At 42.2% G+C, this 18,195-nt stretch overlaps 1 protein-coding gene across 1 annotated transcript in view; it reads right to left on the bottom strand.

The window, feature by feature from the left end:
• LOC311075128 (F-actin-monooxygenase mical1-like) overlaps positions 1-18,195 on the bottom strand; it is a 146,567-nt gene that overhangs the window by 101,105 nt on the left and 27,267 nt on the right. The window contains exons 5-6 of the mRNA XM_084102292.1: positions 8,506-8,688; positions 5,707-5,773 (exon numbers count right to left, since the gene is read on the bottom strand). Coding sequence (XP_083958418.1) covers positions 5,707-5,773; positions 8,506-8,688 — 250 coding nt within the window. The remainder of the gene's footprint in view (positions 1-5,706; positions 5,774-8,505; positions 8,689-18,195) is intronic.

The raw sequence follows: 18,195 nt of genomic DNA, 5'->3' as shown, positions 1-18,195 counted from the left end.
TCGTTTGTTTTCCGTCCGATGTTACTCAGCGGAGACTCTGGGTTCGTGCCAGATGGAGTAAAAAAGGCTAGCAAGAATAAACGTTTTGCATAACCAAATCAACAGCTAAAATACCTTTTGTCTTTCTCTTAAAATATCTAAAAGCTTGTTTACTTTGCCACTGTTTAATAGATTAAGTTAGATCCGCTGCAGTTTTATTAAAGGCTAACGTTACGTTGAGAAATGTGTTTAATTAAAATATTCAAAATAATAACGTTACCTGGTTTATTGACTTTTATTGTAACTTGTTTGGATATAATTATAGAAAGGGTGGGTCCTGCACCTTGTGAACTTGGCTTTTACCCACCTATAATAATATGATTGTATTTGTAAACGGCATTACCGGTAGTTAAGGCAGGTAATGATATTAATCTTTGTTATTTTAGTAGTAAAAGTTAACTATATTTAAAGGGGGGGTGAATTGCTGTTTCATGCATACTGAGTTTTTTACACTGTTAAAGAGTTGGATTCCATTGCTAAACATGGACAAAGTTTCAAAAGTTAAGTTGTACGTTTGAAGGAGTATTTTTGTTCCAAAAATACTCCTTCCGGTTTGTCACAAGTTTCGGAGGGTTTTTTTCGAGTATGGCTCTGTCTGACGTAAGAGAGGGCGGAATTTCCTTTTATGGGTCCTAAGGGCACTTCTCCGCGGGCGCGCGCGCACTCGTAGACCAGAGAGAGAAGAGAGCGAAAGCAGTACGTTACCTCAAAGCGCTATGCTCGGCTTTTAGGGAAGTCAATGTCACCAAAGAAGTGTGTTTTTGGTTGCCAGGGCAAGACAACCCTGCACAGATTCCCAAAGAACCCAGCGTTAAGGGAACAGTGGATGGAGTTTGTTTTTCCTGAGCATAAACGGAGTTGTGTAGACTGTTTGTTCCCTGCATTTCGACGATGATTGTTTTATAAACAAAGCCCAGATCTACGGATTTGCAGATCGTCTAATGCTTAAGGATCGAGCAGTCACAATGATAAAGGTTCGCTGTCGCATGCGGTGAGTAAAGTGCTTCAAATGTCTCTCTGTGTTGTTGTTAGCTCGGTTAGCACTATAGCACACCGCCCACACGGCCCGCCCCCAGCCGCTCGTTTTTTTCCGGAAAGACTCGGTACAGCCTATCTTTACATTATAAATATAATAAAACTAAAGACGTTTTGGAGATATGAAGGATGCAATACTACTCTATTGGTACTCAAGATTAACAGGAGATTGAGTGAAAATGAGCAATTCACCCCCCCTTTAATGTGCTATATAAACGTGGACAATTCCCAGAGAACACGCTGATTTGTATAGCCTTAATGCACTGTAAGTTGACTGTCTGACAAATACACAAATTAAATGTTAAACATTTTTTTAAAAACAGAATGGGCAATATTTCTCATGAAAAAGTGGATAAGTGTTCATACCATAGACTGTAAAAATAGGTTCATACACAGCACAGATCATAATGAGCGAGCGTGTTTTTTAAAATAAAGTTTGAGGAAGCTTGATGATGACGTTGATCCGCGACCATGGTGTGTGCTGGTGTGCTGTAGTCCGTTTATAGCATACCGTTAGCATTTTATATCTGACGGCTTTATTTAGGCTTCAAAATGTATACATTTTGGATTAACTTGTAAAGATTATCTTGATAGACAAAACGCGTTAGGGTCACAACTCTTTGTTGAACACAGATCTTATTTTTTGTGATTTTCCAAAAGTCTATGGGGAAAATGCATTGCTTTTCGATCGAGGGAACCCATGCGCCGCTAACTTCCGGGTTGTCCTACAAAATGACGTCATTACTTCGGCACTCTATTAGGGCTGGGACCATAGACATAAATACATAGACGCCCTATTGGCCGCTTTGGAACGTTGCTGCGACACGTCAACGCGTCCGCCATTTTGCGGAGGGTACGTTCACACGGGGCGTCAGCGTCAACGCTTGACGGAAGGCGTGGCTGAAGTTTGGCACTGACGCCATGGTCATAGCAGCGTCAGCCAATGAAATTTAAAATTTATCCTCAGTTTGCTGCTCTTGAACAGGATGAACTTGATTGGCTGCCGCCTGGCTACTGTATTTGCATAGAGCGATCCTGATTGGCTGATGCTTCCGTCTGCGGCGCTTCACTGGCGTTGCTCGCAGCAGAAGTTGAAAAATTCTCAACTTCTGCCGCGAGCAACGCCAGTGAAGCGCCGCCGACGGATCCACAATTCTTTTCGGCAGCGCTTGACGTCACCCATTCAAAGTCAATGGGAAGCGTTGACGCTGACGCCCCGTGTGAACGTACTGCGCTGAAATCAAATGCAAATGAACAGGTGAGCTGCGGATTCTCGGGATAAAAACCAAAAAAAATTACATATATCAACCGATTTCAGTGGTTTGTATGTGGTGTACAAAAAAGTTCCGTCTCTAGTTATTTAAAATCTCGATAGTTAGACTTATATATATAAAAAAATGTATAAGGAATGGCCAAAGCTCAGGCCTGTCATGTATTTGGCTTTTTATTCTTGGATAAGAATTGTGAACACCCCCATACTGAGATATAATTTAATTTTCACATTAAATTAAATAAAGTTTTCTTATTGTGGAAAAAGCATATTCTGTCATTGACCCGATTTTAGCAATAACAAAGATAACTGATGGATCCTTTATGGTAATACATAGATATCGTACAACTACAGTGCAATGCAAATAGTAAATATAAAAATAAAGTGAAAAGTAGGCTAATAGTAAATAGTTTAGTCAATAAAATAAACAAACAGTATACAGCAAATAAAATAGTAATGAAAAGTATATTTATATAATATCATAAGTACTATAAAATAATAATAATATATTGATAGCATATAGTTTATGTATAATACTATAATAATAGCAAAAGAATATGAAATATCAATTACAGAATATAGACAATAAAAAAATAATAAGTAAAATAGTTACTATGAATAGTACAATAATTTAACATCATAACTATAATAGATTGATCATCGTAAGTGGTATATTATTATAATAACAATAATAAATAATGTAAATTTATATATTTTTAAAATATTCTTACATAGGCGATATAAAATAAAATGACACAACCCTGTCTCTTTTTGTTAAATTTCAGTCTTTAAAAGGTATAAGCTATACAAGTCAAGAAATAAAGTAAATGATTCAGTCAAACATACAACAGGCTACAATGTTAAAGTAAAGGTAAAGGTAAAGGTAATTCCATTAGACCTGTTTTCAATTGTGTGGCGATTTGTAAAGCCCCAAGCAGGACACGAAATAGGCGTTTTTCTCAATCCTCGTTATGAGAGGTATGGGAAAGTTGCCCTCCGCACTGTCCGCAGTATGGCGCCTCCGTTGACGTATGATCCAGCGGCCAATAGGGCGTCTATGTATTTATATCTATGGCTGGGACGGTTACCGCAATACGGCGGTCACGTGACGCCTACCGCGGGTCTGAGCTCGTCACCGTCATCACCGCAAAAAAAAAAAAAAAAAAAAAATTAAAATAAACACTGGCCTTCACATGTGTTCACGTTGTGTCTAATGACATGGATTCATTGATTCTAATGACATGGATTGTGTCTGTGTCTAATAACATTGTGTCTTACCTGGATTCAAGGTTTTCTAAACAAAACTTATCATCAAAAGATGGAGCAAATCCGACCTTTCGCAAGTTGTTCCATGACACATACTAACATTCCATTCATTCTATTGACTATATAACCCCTTATTTACACTCTGTGGCGCGTTACTGCTGCGACGCGGCTACCGGAGCTGATCGCGCCCACTCTTGTCAATGCGTTTACAACAGCCACGATGCGGCGCGTTTAAGAAGCGTCTCTCCGCGCCGCTTCGCTAAAGATATGCGCCTAGTCTATTTTCGACGGACGCCGCGTCCAACCCGCACCGTAAATAAAAAAAAGTAAAAGCAGGACCTCAGCTTTTAAATGCACTGCTTATTTAACACAATTCTCTCACGTGAAGAACGCATTTGTCAACCCTTGCGGAGTCGCGGCAAGTGCACACTCACAGCATTAGAGTGTAATCTTGATGGCACTTGCAAGAAAATGGATAAGTAGGCTGCTACATAATCAAATTTACAAATATTACACCATTTAAACATTATTAAAAATGCATAGGCTTAAGTTGAAATTGTGTTTTTCTCTGGAATTTTATTTATTATATGGAGGAGTAGAGAATGCGTTGGACTTCCACACCAAACACTTGTTTCTAATTTTGGTTTATCTGGCAAAGAAATACTTTTATTGTGGTCATCTCCTCAGGTACCAAATGTGGTTGTCTCAAGCATGCACATTATTTCCTCTTGAGAAACTCACCTATGATGTACATCAAAAGTCTGATGATTTTTGGCTGTTATGGACACCTTTTTGGTGCTACATTAATAATTTCTCTTGACTCTCTATTTTATGGCGCATATTTAGTCCCTAGCCTGATTATGTTAATTTGTTTACTTGTTTGTATATTTCCCATTATTTCTTAATGTATAGCTGAGACTGTATTTGTATGTGCATGTGTATTAAAATAACCGACGATTAATAAAAAAAAAAAAAAAAAAAAATAAATGCATAGGCTACTGAGTTACTAAAACAATATTTGTCAAAAATACACTTGTATGTTCACAGTTTGAACGTTCTTGTTTCCATTTGTTTAATTTCAAGATCTGAGGTGAATTATCCAGTGTTGCTTTTAGAGCTACAAAGCTGGAGCACTAAACGATATTCAAAGTCACATTGCATGCTTTTAACATTAAATAAATCACATAAACACTACCTGAGATTATCATTGCCACACTTTGTTTGTTGTTCCAGCCGCAACGTCGCAGAAAAAAAAAGTGAGGGAGGGTGGGGAGGGGGGTTGAGGTTTAGAGCGGTTTACCGCAATACCGCGGGAATTTGTTGCTTTTCAACCACGGTAAGAAAAAATCCATACCGTCCCAGCCCTAGGCGTAATGCGTGTCACTGCCCCGGTAAATTTGAAACGTTACATGGCACGGTACTTCATAATTTAGGATCATACTTATGCCGAGCCACAGGAGAAATGCCAAAATTTAATTTAAAAGGAAACGTGACCGGCAAACTAAAAAACCAAGGGTAAATAACGGGATAGCTTTACCCAGTTGGAAAGAGCTAATGAAGGAGAAAGACTTTGAAAGTGACTCTGAAGTTGCCTGCTTTCTTCTCAAAGGGAAGTCAATGTTACGGTCTAAATTACAAGCTTTTTTATCATTTCTTGGTTGTGTAATTCATTATATAGTCAGCATAACAGTAGAACATTAACGTATAGTTAAACTCGACGAAGGGCTATTGTTGTCATAGCTTCTTGGTACATAACGGCTACCATAGTTGCAACACGCATTTGAAAAGCGAGGCGCTGGAGAGCACTATTCGTTTGAATGCAAAATACAATTTCACCGCTAGATGGGAGAAATTCCTACACACTGTCCCTTTAAATTCCTTAAGTCAACAATTACAAAAAAAATTATGTTCACAAAACCAACACATTTTTAGAACGCACTTATAACAAAAATCTGTTAGCAGGGATTAGTCCTATTTATATAATTTCAAGCAAAACATATAAATCTGCAGATTACTGAGGTGCTTCAGAGACATGCAAATGTAAACAGATTGGCATCCATTGCTAGATGGTGCCTAAACTGGTGCTACGTGCATACCTGTCTGTTTCCTGGAGATCTGGTCTGTTTGTTTCAACCCCACCCGCTTCATTTAGCATATTTCCCCCTAGGCAGATAACAGCAAAAAAAGGGTTCACAAAGTTAGACAGCAGTCTGTTTTAAAAATTGAAGACATCACTATTACAGAACGCCTTACTTTATTTTCTGAATTCTGTTTGATGGATGTTCTTGTAATTAATTCAGAATGCAGAATCTTTGCATATATCACCTAAAATGTTGAAAACTTCAAATAACGGACGATCACGCCACTGAGCGTCAAAGCGTCAAAACCCACCCCCTAGCTGAACTAGCAGTTTTGATTGGTTTTTCAACCGAGTCACCATGTCTGTTAATAAGTCCGTTCTGAGGCGGCTCTGCGCAAACCTATTGGTGTATGAGTATGACATCAAAGGTACTGCAAAGAGTAAGAGATTATCGGTTCACGTGCCAATTGAACTGAGGCGATACAGCGATCTGTCACGTCAAATACTTTAAGTAAAAATTTATAGAACAATTTATCTTGTTTCATTTACATATCAATTGATATGACAAAAATAAATGTACAGAATAATTTATTTATTACATTTACAACTTGCACAACAAAAATGTATAAAACAATTTCTTTGTTTCAATTACAACTATTTTAACTTGCATTACAAAAATAAATTTTTTTTTTTTAAAAAAAAGCAAAAATGCACAGAATTTTTGCACAGAAACTATTAACCCTTCATTTTCTTAGGAAAAAAGATCCTGTCGTAGCCGGCGCGCCTAGGCTGCAAAGGATCCACTTCCGTTCCGATCCGTTCTATCCTTCGTGGCCCAGGGAAAGAAGGATGGTCTGCAACAAAAGTAGCCCAAAAAGCCAATCGGCTTTTCTCCATCGGGCGGCCGAATTCTACACTGGATTTGTGCGTCTGATGCATGTTTTGGAGTGTTGGAGCGGCGAAATCGTACTTATGGGGGTGGAAATCAACCAGTGGAAAAAAATTTTTAAACCGCAGCAACAACTTAAAAGTAGCCAAATTCCCGCGGACTTGCCAAGACTGACGGTAGGCCGCATTAGAAGGACTCTTTTTCTAGCAATTTGAATACATGCATTTTACTCCTTAGACCTCCCTAATACACAATCTTTATGGCCTCATTGATTTTATGTTGGTTAAGTTAGTGAAATATTAGGTTTTATACCCGGTCACAATAGTGACCGGTGGGAAACACCATAGTCTGAATTCATTCAAATTCTTCAATTAGGCCTATTTACACAACACATTCCAAGACATCCATAACCTCGCTTTGTCATTTCATGAAGAAGGCTTAATGAGATGAAAAGGTTGTCATGTACAAAGTTACACCCTGGATGAACTTCCGCTTGTTCGGCTAGACCTCTATGGGCTAAAGACCAAGGAGTAGCCTAGGTAGTTAATTCGCATAGTTGTTAGTGTTATTAGTATGGTTAGAACAGAAGCATAGTTAGTTAGTACTAGTAGCATAGTATTGCATCAGTTAGGATAGTGTAGATTTTTAGCATTAGCTTTATCTGTGTTTAGTACAGTGGTTAGGCTGGTAGGTGTAGTGTTGCTGGTTGCAATAGCACTGCTGGACTGCATAACTTTCCACCAGACTTGGAAAATAGGCGCCAGTGGTTGCATGCACTTGTGTGCCGACGCGTTTTGCTGGATATTTTTTTCACATAGTGGCAAAATATACTTAACGTAGGTTAATAATAATAATAATCCACTCAGATACTGGCCCCATTCTCTCTTGCGCGGCAAGCATTTTGCGCGGCATGCTTCGCTAGCATCGCCGGATGCCGATCGCGATGTGGGAGTTAAGACCGCAGTTTGAGCCAGCGGTATATGGCTCTGGCCCTGTGTCCACAGGTGAAGGTGGGGGAGAAAAGTCCTCGACTTCAAATGACCACTGTTTAAGCATTTTTCTACTCTTAATATTAAATAAATTAAAAAAACGACTGAACGAAAGATACACGGATTCTCTTGAACCACCACCACGTTTGAGGCAGAAAACGACTGCAGTGTAGCCAAAATGCTCTGTTCGACTTTTCTGAGATCCTTTACTCTTCCCTGTGGATGACCTGTGACCTACTTTCTGTAAGATCTGAATTTTCTGCGGTTTGAATTTTAGAAAACTGAATTTGAAGTTCTGAATTTTTTCTTCATCTTGAAAACTTGAATCTGTATTTTTTAAAACTGAATATTTGCAGTCTAAGAATTCAGAACAAAAAAAAAGCTGTTTGAAAATACATGTCTAAAAAAATCTGCCATAAAAACATTTCAATTCGTTAAATTTCAAATGTTCAATATTCGTTTAAAGAAATCAAATTCAGAACTATTTAAAATACCACATAAAATTAAAATTTGTTAGATTACACGTAAATAATTCAAATTTACACAATTCAAATTCAAATCATATTGTCATATTATAAGCTCCATAAAATCGCAGCCTTTTGTGATTTGATAAGGGTACTAAGCCAAATCACGCTTTTGATTTTAGGTCATTTCACAGATACTTTGCCAAACTAATAGCACAAACCACAACGTTAGAGACATTTTAGGTTTTTATGAGAAGTTTAACAATATCTTCGATTCATGAAACTGTGACAGATTAGATTGGTGGGCCGCCAGAGTCCAGTTACTGACTGGGAAACACTGGGTTGGATAAATGCAAGGGAATCTACAAACTCAAGCTTTTATACAGTATCACTCCTTCAAAAAGAAGAAAATAACAACATCAAAAAACACATACTGTATCTTAAAAGATATAATAACACAACAGGAAACCTACCGCAAAAGAATTTATACAGGACTAAGAAGAGGGCGGCAAACAAGATCCCGAGGAACACGAACAGTATAGCCGGTATAATCCACCCATCTACGCCAGCGAATAACGAGATCCTGAGGATCACGGGGATCCCGACGATCCCGACGATCAGTGAAGCTGTCAACCCAGCTCCGCCAGCTGATTCAGCTGAACAAAAGAACACAAGAAAGAAACATAATACATCTACTAAATTACACAAGTGATTCATAATGCACTTCATAAAGGACTGCATAATGATCTCCAGGTCAAAACTATCAGCAATCACAGAAATCAAAAAGTGTGATATATGACAACTAATGTTAAGCATGTTAAATTAATGGTCAATTTTGATTTAATATTGCTTAATCTATTTAACCCTCTGGGGTCTGAGCTGTTTTCTGGGCACTGGAGGTGTTCTGACATGCTCTGACATTTGTGCTTATTTCTGTTACTTGTGACATTTTCATGGCTAAAGTCTAATTACACTTAGCTAGCCTGGCAAGCCAGACCTACATCAAGATGTTAGGTCTGGAAACTCACCATAGACACGGCTCAATCCGAAGGGCGGGATAAACGGCTGTCTTTCAAATTCCCTCTGCACGCAATAGGACAGCGCTTCAACCAACCAGAGCGTTTTCCCAACAGCGGAGCTTAGTTGATAGATTCAACTTTTGCCATATCTGGCCGGCAAAACGACAAACACATCTTCCTTTTTTTAAGAATGACTTAAGTGCCGTTCTTTGCTCTTTTCTCAAAGAAAAACTTAACTCCAAGTCCTCCAGAGTCGCGGCCAAAGCCGATTCGAAAGACCGTTGTTCTCCATCAGCAGCCGTCATTCTTTGTTTTCAAGTGGCAGCCATCGCAACTCTGACGTCATTATGTTAAGCCCGCCCCCGCCTACTCTATACACGACGTGATTGGCCTGACCCAATTTAGGTTTTTGCAGCTAGAAGGTCTATTGAGAGTTGCTAGACCCCCCTGGCTGCGAAATACATTTTGCTGCCGCTAGGGTGCGTCTAGATTTCTAGGCTATAATTACACTGTATTCAGCACAAATTCTGCTACAATAATATATCAGCAGCATGTGTGTAAAAGTTTGTAGTTTTGAGATAATGACATTTATGCGTGGTTTGTGAAAATACAAAAAAAAATTCTCACTGAAATAAGGTCATGAAACCCATACTGATTATTTCTTCACAAGACTTTTGAAAATTGTATGACGTAGCCTAGAATATTTGTTCTAAAACTATGTGAAAATCACCCTGACTGCTCATTCAGATAAGACAATATACTGATTTAAAACTTTTACGACGTGTTTTGTGCGACAAAGCTTTATGCGGGAGCTCATTAATATGTAAGCTTTTCACACCTGAGGAAGACAAAGACCCTCCCCTAACGGCCCTATTAGGAGCTATCAGGCCCTATCATTCTGAGCAACCTGGCACAAAGAATGAGGAGATTTAAAAAAGAATGGCTTTTAGATTGTTTGATTTATTTACAACACAACATAATCCAAAGATACACAACAAATGACAAAAAAGCACTCATTGAAAACAATGATCCAAAGACAGAGACCTTTGTGCCATTCCTAAAAACATTGTACATACCTTTCATTTCCAAGGTGTTTGATTTTCACTTTACCAGGTTCATGTACAGAGACTCATGTGAATGTTGAAGTCAGCAGGAGTGGCGTCTGGGCCCTGAAAAAAAAAGAAAAGTGAACATACTGATATCAAGAGAAAGGCCTGCACAATTTTGGGAATACATTTTAGATTTTTCTGGTTAAAATTCACAGAATACACACACACACACAAATGTTTCCAACAATATATAATATAATGAACACCAGGTTTGTTGTGCCTTGTAGGCATAGGCTATGCGCAGTGCTGCATAAAATAATAATAACAATAACCATAGCAGCCTATAAATCTTCCAAAATATTTCAGTAACAACTAAGCTAGAGAAAAATATATTGATTATCATGTTACTTCAAATGTTTCCATTCGTTATGATGATATGAAATGAGATAATAGTAAAAACATGAAGCCGTTTGGTGCGTTTTGCTTTTCGAATGTATCAAATATGATACATTCAAACGCGATCGCGCTCAAATATAAAACATTATGGTTACCATATACATATCTACATTTGAGCAGATATCCACAAACACAGTAAACACGAGTCTAAATATTATAATATTCACCATATATCTAGCAACAGTTCAACTGCAATGTGAAATTTATGCAACAATAACAAACTAATATGTAAGAATTTCTTACCTTACATCTTTCTTGTCTTCAAATCGCATTCTTCTTCTTCTGAGGTAGCCTAAATCCAATGTAAGCTCACGGTGCGCCTTTCAAACTCGACGAAAAGCAGAGACTTGTGAAGTGTTTTGGTGTTTTGTTTTTGAGGTAATGAGCGCGTTCGCATTCCATGTGGAGATTTGCATGTGAATATCTTTTGCGCGAGTGGGCGTGTTCAAATTAAAAATAATTAGGAAGCGTTTGAGAAGCTGGACATCTTGTTGGTTTTATACAAATTACTTAAACAGAGAATATTTGTTTTCAGTTTGAATCCGATCATTTAAAAGTACACACTTAAATGTTTATAAAGGTATATGGCTCATAAATGTGTGACAAGTATTCGCTGAGTTTTGTTTCAGTTTATAGACGTGCTCAAGAAAAAAAAGTTCACCGTGACGGAGAGGCAGAACGCACACCCTGTTTATTTTCTTTATTTTACAAAAGCACAGTGTTTTGATTTGATTGTAAGTGGACACATACAAAAGAAATATCACAGATTCTTTTTTTATATTTCTTTTTTCTGTATGACCATAAATGACGGAGTAATTTAAGTTTATAGTTCTACAATGTGAAGAAAATCCAGCAAAACGCGGGGGCGCGTTTGTCGACCTCAGAGGGTTAACAGGGTTTTAAATGATCAAAACTCTTAGCAAAGAAGTCCAAACTGATCACACACACCACAACACCGGTTACATCGCATTTGTGATTATTTTATTTTTATTTATTTTAATTTTTTTTTTAAATATACTGGGTAGAGAAACAAAATGAATATGAATCATATTAGTTGGCTTAATTTGTTTAGTAAATATTTATTTCCTTCAGTTATTTTCATGCTTAAGCATGTTAAAATGTATTGTATGTGTATTGTATGCTCAATCATATTTTATCTATCATTTAGACACCAGTGAAATATCACAATTCTCTATTCCAATTTTGATACTACAGCAAAAACTAGTAGCCTAATTAATGTAAATTTAAAATATTATAAAAGTCCCTGTAAAGGCAATTTAAAAAAAAGAATCTAAACAGTTGCTAAAACACATTACAAAGACTGTGAACTGTGAAGTATTGTGGAGTAAGACCGTTAAACCGTTTTTCACCATTGCTGTGTTCAGGATTTTTTGGGCGGAGCTAAAAAGGTGGCTCGATGACGCACTGGAGCCGCTGAGCTCCTGGCCCCGCCCCCACTGTCGATGACGCACTGGAGCCATTGAGCTCCTGGCCACGCCCCCACTGTCGATGACGCGCTGGAGCCGCTGAGCTCCTGGCCCCGCCCCTACTGTCGATGACGCGCTGGAGCCGAAGAGCTCCTGGCCCCGCCCCCACTGTCGATGACGCGCTGGAGCCGCTGAGCTCCTGGCCCCTCCCCCACTCTCGATGACGCACTGGAGCCGCTGAGCTCCTGGCCCCGCCCCCACTGTCGATGACGCACTGGAGCCGATGAGCTCCTGGCCCCGCCCCCACTGTCGATGACGCGCTGGAGCCGCTGAGCTCCTGGCCCCGCCCCCACTCTCGATGACGCACTGGAGCCGCTGAGCTCCTGGCCTCGCTCCCACTGTCGATGACGCACTAGAGCCGCTCAGCTCCTGGCCCCGCCCCCACTGTCGATGACGCACTAGAGCCACTGAGCTCCTGGCCCCGCCCCCACTGTCGATGACGCACTAGAGCCATTGAGCTCCTGGCCACGCCCCCACTGTCGATGACGCGCTGGAGCCGCTGAGCTCCTGGCCCCGCCCCTACTGTCGATGACGCGCTGGAGCCGAAGAGCTCCTGGCCCCGCCCCCACTGTCGATGACGCGCTGGAGCCGCTGAGCTCCTGGCCCCTCCCCCACTCTCGATGACGCACTGGAGCTGCTGAGCTCCTGGCCCCGCCCCCACTGTCGATGACGCACTGGAGCCGATGAGCTCCTGGCCCCGCCCCCACTGTCGATGACGCGCTGGAGCCGCTGAGCTCCTGGCCCCGCCCCCACTGTCGATGACGCGCTGGAGCCGCTGAGCTCCTGGCCCCGCCCCCACTGTCGATGACGCACTAGAGCCGCTGAGCTCCTGGCCCCGCCCCCACTGTCGATGACGCACTAGAGCCGCTGAGCTCCTGGCCCCGCCCCCACTGTCGATGACGCACTAGAGCCGCTGAGCTCCTGGCCCCGCCCCTACTGTCGATGACGCACTGGAGCCGCTGAGCTCCTGGCCCCGCCCCTACTGTCGATGACGCACTGGAGCCGCTGAGGCTGCAGCCTACAGTTTGCTGTCTAGCCATGCCTTCGTCACGGAAATGTGTATTACCAGGATGCGATCACTTACAAAACAGATCGTTGTCCTTATTTAAATTTCCAAAAAACGATCACATCAACAAGAGGTGGATTAATTTTGTGAAGAGCCACCTTGATGGAGAGCTGAGGATCAGCACCAACACCCGCCTCTGTAGTGATCATTTTACACAGGATAGTTTTATAAACTTTGTCGGAGACAACTGGGATTCACTGATAATCCGCTGTTACTGGTGAATGGCGCCGAACCGACTCCTGCCTCGGCCTTCATCCTCCCGTCCCGCAGACAACTGGTGCCATGATTGGCAGTGCGTGGCCACGAGTCAACTTTCCCGCGAGTGGGCGTGGTTTCAGCACAGCTAGCGGACACGCCCCCAGCGTTTGAGAGCAGAGAACACTGCTCATTTTTTCAAGATTTTGTTAGCTTATTTACTTGGCTGCCTTTTTTATCATTCAAATTTGGCTGGGGGGCTAATAACACATTTTTCTGTGGCGTGACAAACTCAGAACACATACTTAATTTTGACTTTACAGGGACTTTAAGATATAACGAACTATTGTTTACCAGGACACTCGCCAAGACGGACGTTTTGCATCATTTTGTGTGAATTTGTCCGTTCAAGCACAGGTCGTAAAAGAGAATTCAATTCAATTCGCACGCTGTCTGAGGCAGCTTTCATTGCGTGCGCTTCGGATGATTGTGTTCATGAAACTTCTTGAGCTGCAAACTTCCTGTAATAATGTAGGAAACCACTTGTAATACATAAATCACGTAACAGTTCATGTTTTACTTGCTACGATTTAGTTTTAATCCAAATGATGCATGAGTGCTGAGTGAACGATCAGCAATCAAGAGCATGCAAAAGAAGTGCTCTCTCTCTCTCCCGTCAGTTAACGTTAATAATACATGCCTTGTTTTACTTTCTTTGCCATTTACATATCCAACCGACTACAAACTTTCCACTGATGTGTGTGAAAAAGGGATGACCTTGTCAAGCTCGCGTGTTTGTGCCGCTGTGCGCTGTGCTCAGGCACCACAGCTATATAGGCGTTACTATAGCCTACTTTATTTAATGTTCCACTAATTAGATACATTTACTTAATAGTCAGCATTCTTTTTTATCCCCATTATCAGGGCTCGACATAAGCAATGGCCCGGGGCCAGTAAAAGAGTATGTCGTGCTAGAGTATGTCGTATGTCGTTACTTCACAAGCCCGTAGGCAGGGGGGGTTCGGGTGGTTCAAACGAACCCCCCCTCACTGCCAAAGGTCCAGAATTTAAGTCGTTTTTTTTTTTTTTCATGTTATTATTGTCATCATTGTTTTAATCAATGCTTGTGACAAATATTCTGGGTTGCTGTTTCAAATTAATAAGATTATTGTAGCTGGACGTGTGTGTGTGTGTGTGTGCTTCGCGCGCAGTTCAGAGAGAGTTCTCGCAATACACTTTTCAAAGCAATGGTGAAGAAGCATGCCTCCGAATGATGGGGGGGGGGGGGGGGGGGGGTTATATATATTTTTTTTAATTAAAAGGATTTCTATATTTTATCCACTCAATAGTCTACAATATAATAGCCATATAAATATAGCGTTATTATAATAATAAAACATAGTGGGATATTCAGTGATATTGGCTGTGCAATATCGGCTGACCAATACCGGCAGACTGGAGCCAATGGAATGCTTCTCCTTCGGTGCGCGTCTTATTCCTCTGAGAACTTCAAAGCAGACCACTTGAGGTAAATTATCTGGAATGATTAGTATATTAATTGATTTACGATGCCTAGTATGTGAGAGTGTTATGTCTGTAGCGTTAATGATCCTTTCTGAGCTCATGGTTAGCATAAAGGTGCTTGCTGGTGATGCTGAGTGTTTTTATGCGTGTCATGTTATCCTTTATTTATTAACTGTTATGAGTTTATTTTGCACCGATTCACTGATAGTGTGAGGATGTATGACGTCACGAGTATGTACTAGTTGAGTGAAGTTGGATGTACATACATCTAATGAATGAAATTGGAGTTTTTAGTCATTGACAAAGCTTCAAAAAAAGGTGTTTTGACTGTTTTTATGTCAGGCGGTACAGCCAAATAGTGAGTATGGGGCGAAAAGAGCAAGAGAGACGGAAGAGAAAGCAGGCAGCAGCGTGCGTCATTGTCGCAGAATATTGAACATATGTTCAAAAAAACTGGCAAACAGGGTAAGGTTGTTATATTTACCAAAAAGGTGTTTTGACTGTTTTTATGTCAGGCGGTACAGCCAAATAGTGAGTATGGGGCGAAAAGAGCAAGAGAGACGGAAGAGAAAGCAGGCAGCAGCGTGCGTCATTGTCGCAGAATATTGAACATATGTTCAAAAAAACTGGCAAACAGGGTAAGGTTGTTATATTTACTACATAACCTATAACATTTGATAGCTAACAGTCGTCAACCCCACTGGAGCAGAAGGTAGCTGAGGTTGTTCCTGTTATACAGTGAATTTTCTATCTAAGATCTATAAACCACAAAATGATAAAAACACCAAAATATTTTTAATTTATGTTATAGGCTAGGCTAAACTGCTTCTAATCATACATATAAATCATGTGAAACTATAGTTATTTTTTTGCTATTAATATAAAAAAAAAAAAATCTTTTTTTTTTAAATGTACCTTGTTTGTCTTCCAAAAAGTATGAAGACAACTGTTACTGGATAACAGGAACATATTGTCACATGCCTGTCCTGTCTTGTGCTGAACATGGGTGTTTTGTTGTTTTGTGCCATGTGCTCTCCTGTCTATTGTCTAGCCCCTCCCATCTTGTTATCTGATTATTGGTTAATTTGTCCCACCTGTCTTTCTCGTTACCCTCCTTTGTTTGTTCCCCTATTTAGCCTCCCTGTGTTTGTAGTCCTGTGCTGGTTCGTTGTCCAAGTTACCTGTTCCTGGTGTTTCCTTCCCGCTTGCTATCTGAGTTTTTGAGTTTTGTACCTTGTCTGCAAGTTACTAATAAATTTCCTCTGCATTTGAATCCTCGTCTCACGTTCAACTATTCCGTGACAGAACGAACCAGCCAAAATATGTGGATACAGCGGAGCGAGATTTTTAGCGCAATTTTCCACCGGACAAATTGCGATTGTTAACTCATGATTTCTGTTCTGTGCGTCTGTGCGCACCAATCTTGCACTTCTATCTACTCCTCAACCAGACCACCTAGAGACTTCGGGTTTTCGGCATTATGTTAAGGAAGGTCTAATCTCGGGAACGCACAAAAAAAATCCAGGAAAAGATTTACTATCTCTTAGTGTTGTGATCCCATGAGGTGAGAAAATTGCGCTAAAACACTCACTGAGTTTTTATTACTTGTTTCTCCGGGAGAGGATAAAGGATCTTCAATTTCCTTGTTTGACTACTTCGCTAGGTGCGCTCAAAGGACTGAGGAGACCATGGCAGACGGCGGTCAGCTGAGAGGAGGTAAGCCCAGTACTGCGACTGGCAACTCTTCTAAAGCTCCTATTCACCCGCAACGCTTTGAGGGAACCCGCTTGGCCAGATTCTCTGGGACTCGGGGAGGTCGTAGAGGGGGACATGGTCGTCAGGAACCCCAACGTCATTCCAGGGTCCAATCGCTCTTCAGCCAGGTGCATGTGGTCCCGTCCAGCGCAGAGCCTTCACCGCTGGTCCCGTCTAGCGCAGAGCCTTCACCGCTGGTCCCTGTTCCGGTGGTCCCAGTTCTGGTGGTCCCGAAACGGAGGAGGAGAAGGAAGATTCCCTCCGTGACTGTCCCGGTGGTACCGAGTCCGGTGGTCCCAGTTCCGGTGGTCCCAGTTCCGGTGGTCCCAGTTCCGGTGGTCCCAGTTCTGGTGGTCCCGAAACGGAGGAGGAGAAGGAAGATTCCCTCCGTGACTGTCCCGGTGGTCCCTGTCCCGGTGGTCCCTGTCCCGGTGGTCCCTGTCCCGGTGGTCCCGAGTCCGGTGGTCCCGAGTCCGGTGGTCCCGAGTCCGGTGGTCCCGAGTCCGGTGGTCCCGAGTCCAGTGATCCCTGTTCCGGTGGTCCCAATTCCGATGGTCTCGAGCCCGGTGGTCCGAGAGGACCCGACGTCGGGGGTCTCAAGTCCGGTGGTGGCCAAAGAGGCGGCAGCACCGCCACAACCTCGTAAACAGCAGAGGAGGAGGAGGACTATCGCGGAGCCTACCGTTCCCACCATCAGTCCTGCCATGGCCAAGAGGGCTGTCTTCACCTTCTACGCATTGGCCGTTCTGCAGGCATGGAAAAAGCACATGGGTTCTCCCGAGCCAGAGACCGATCACGTCCCGTCTGCCGAGCTAGAGACCGTTCACGTCCCGTCTGCCGATCCAGAGACTGTTCACGTCACGACTGCCGAGCCTGTGTCTTCAGACAAGATGGCCACCACAGAGATTGTTCACATTCACGTCTGCCGAGCCTGTGTCTTTGGACAAGATGGCCGCCGCCGAGCCTGTTCACGTCACACCTACCGAGCCTGGGTCTTCGGACAAGATGGCCGCCGCCGAGAGTGTTCACGTCACGTCTGCCGAGCCTGTGTCTTCCGACAAGATGGCCGCCGCCGAGCCTGTTCACGATGGCCTCCCGAACCCTGTGGGCAGCTCTGGTGTCCCAAATGTTTTGTTTCCCCTGTCCCGTCCCGCCCCGGTCTGTCCCTCCCGCCCCGGTCTGTCCCTCCCGCCCCGCCCCGCCCCGCCCCGCCCCGCCCCGCCCCGCCCCGGTCTGTCCCTCCCGTCCCGCCCCGCCCCGCCCCGCCCAGCCCCGGTCTGTCCCTCCCGTCCCGTCCCTCCCGTCCCGCCCCGTCCTCTCATGATGATGAGAAGAATTATTATTAATATTTCAGTAAAGTTCATTAAATCTATTCTGTTGTTAGTGTGGTCTTTAAACTTATGAACTGTGTATGGACTGACAAAGGTGTTACATGAAAGCAATTTGACAACAATGCAGTAAATATTTTAGGTGCATCAAAAAGCGTGCTCGTTAAGATACCAGCAGACAAGCTAATCCAGCACAAATTAGTGCATAAAAGGTCACCAAAATGAAGTATTTGAACCTCATAATTAAATACAAAATGAGGAGAAAAACTGCAAAAAGGTCCACT

This window comes from Abramis brama (assembly GCF_963993115.1).
Source record: "Abramis brama genome assembly, chromosome: 2".
NCBI lineage: Eukaryota > Metazoa > Chordata > Actinopteri > Cypriniformes > Leuciscidae > Abramis > Abramis brama.
This window is presented reverse-complemented; position numbering and strand designations above follow the sequence as displayed.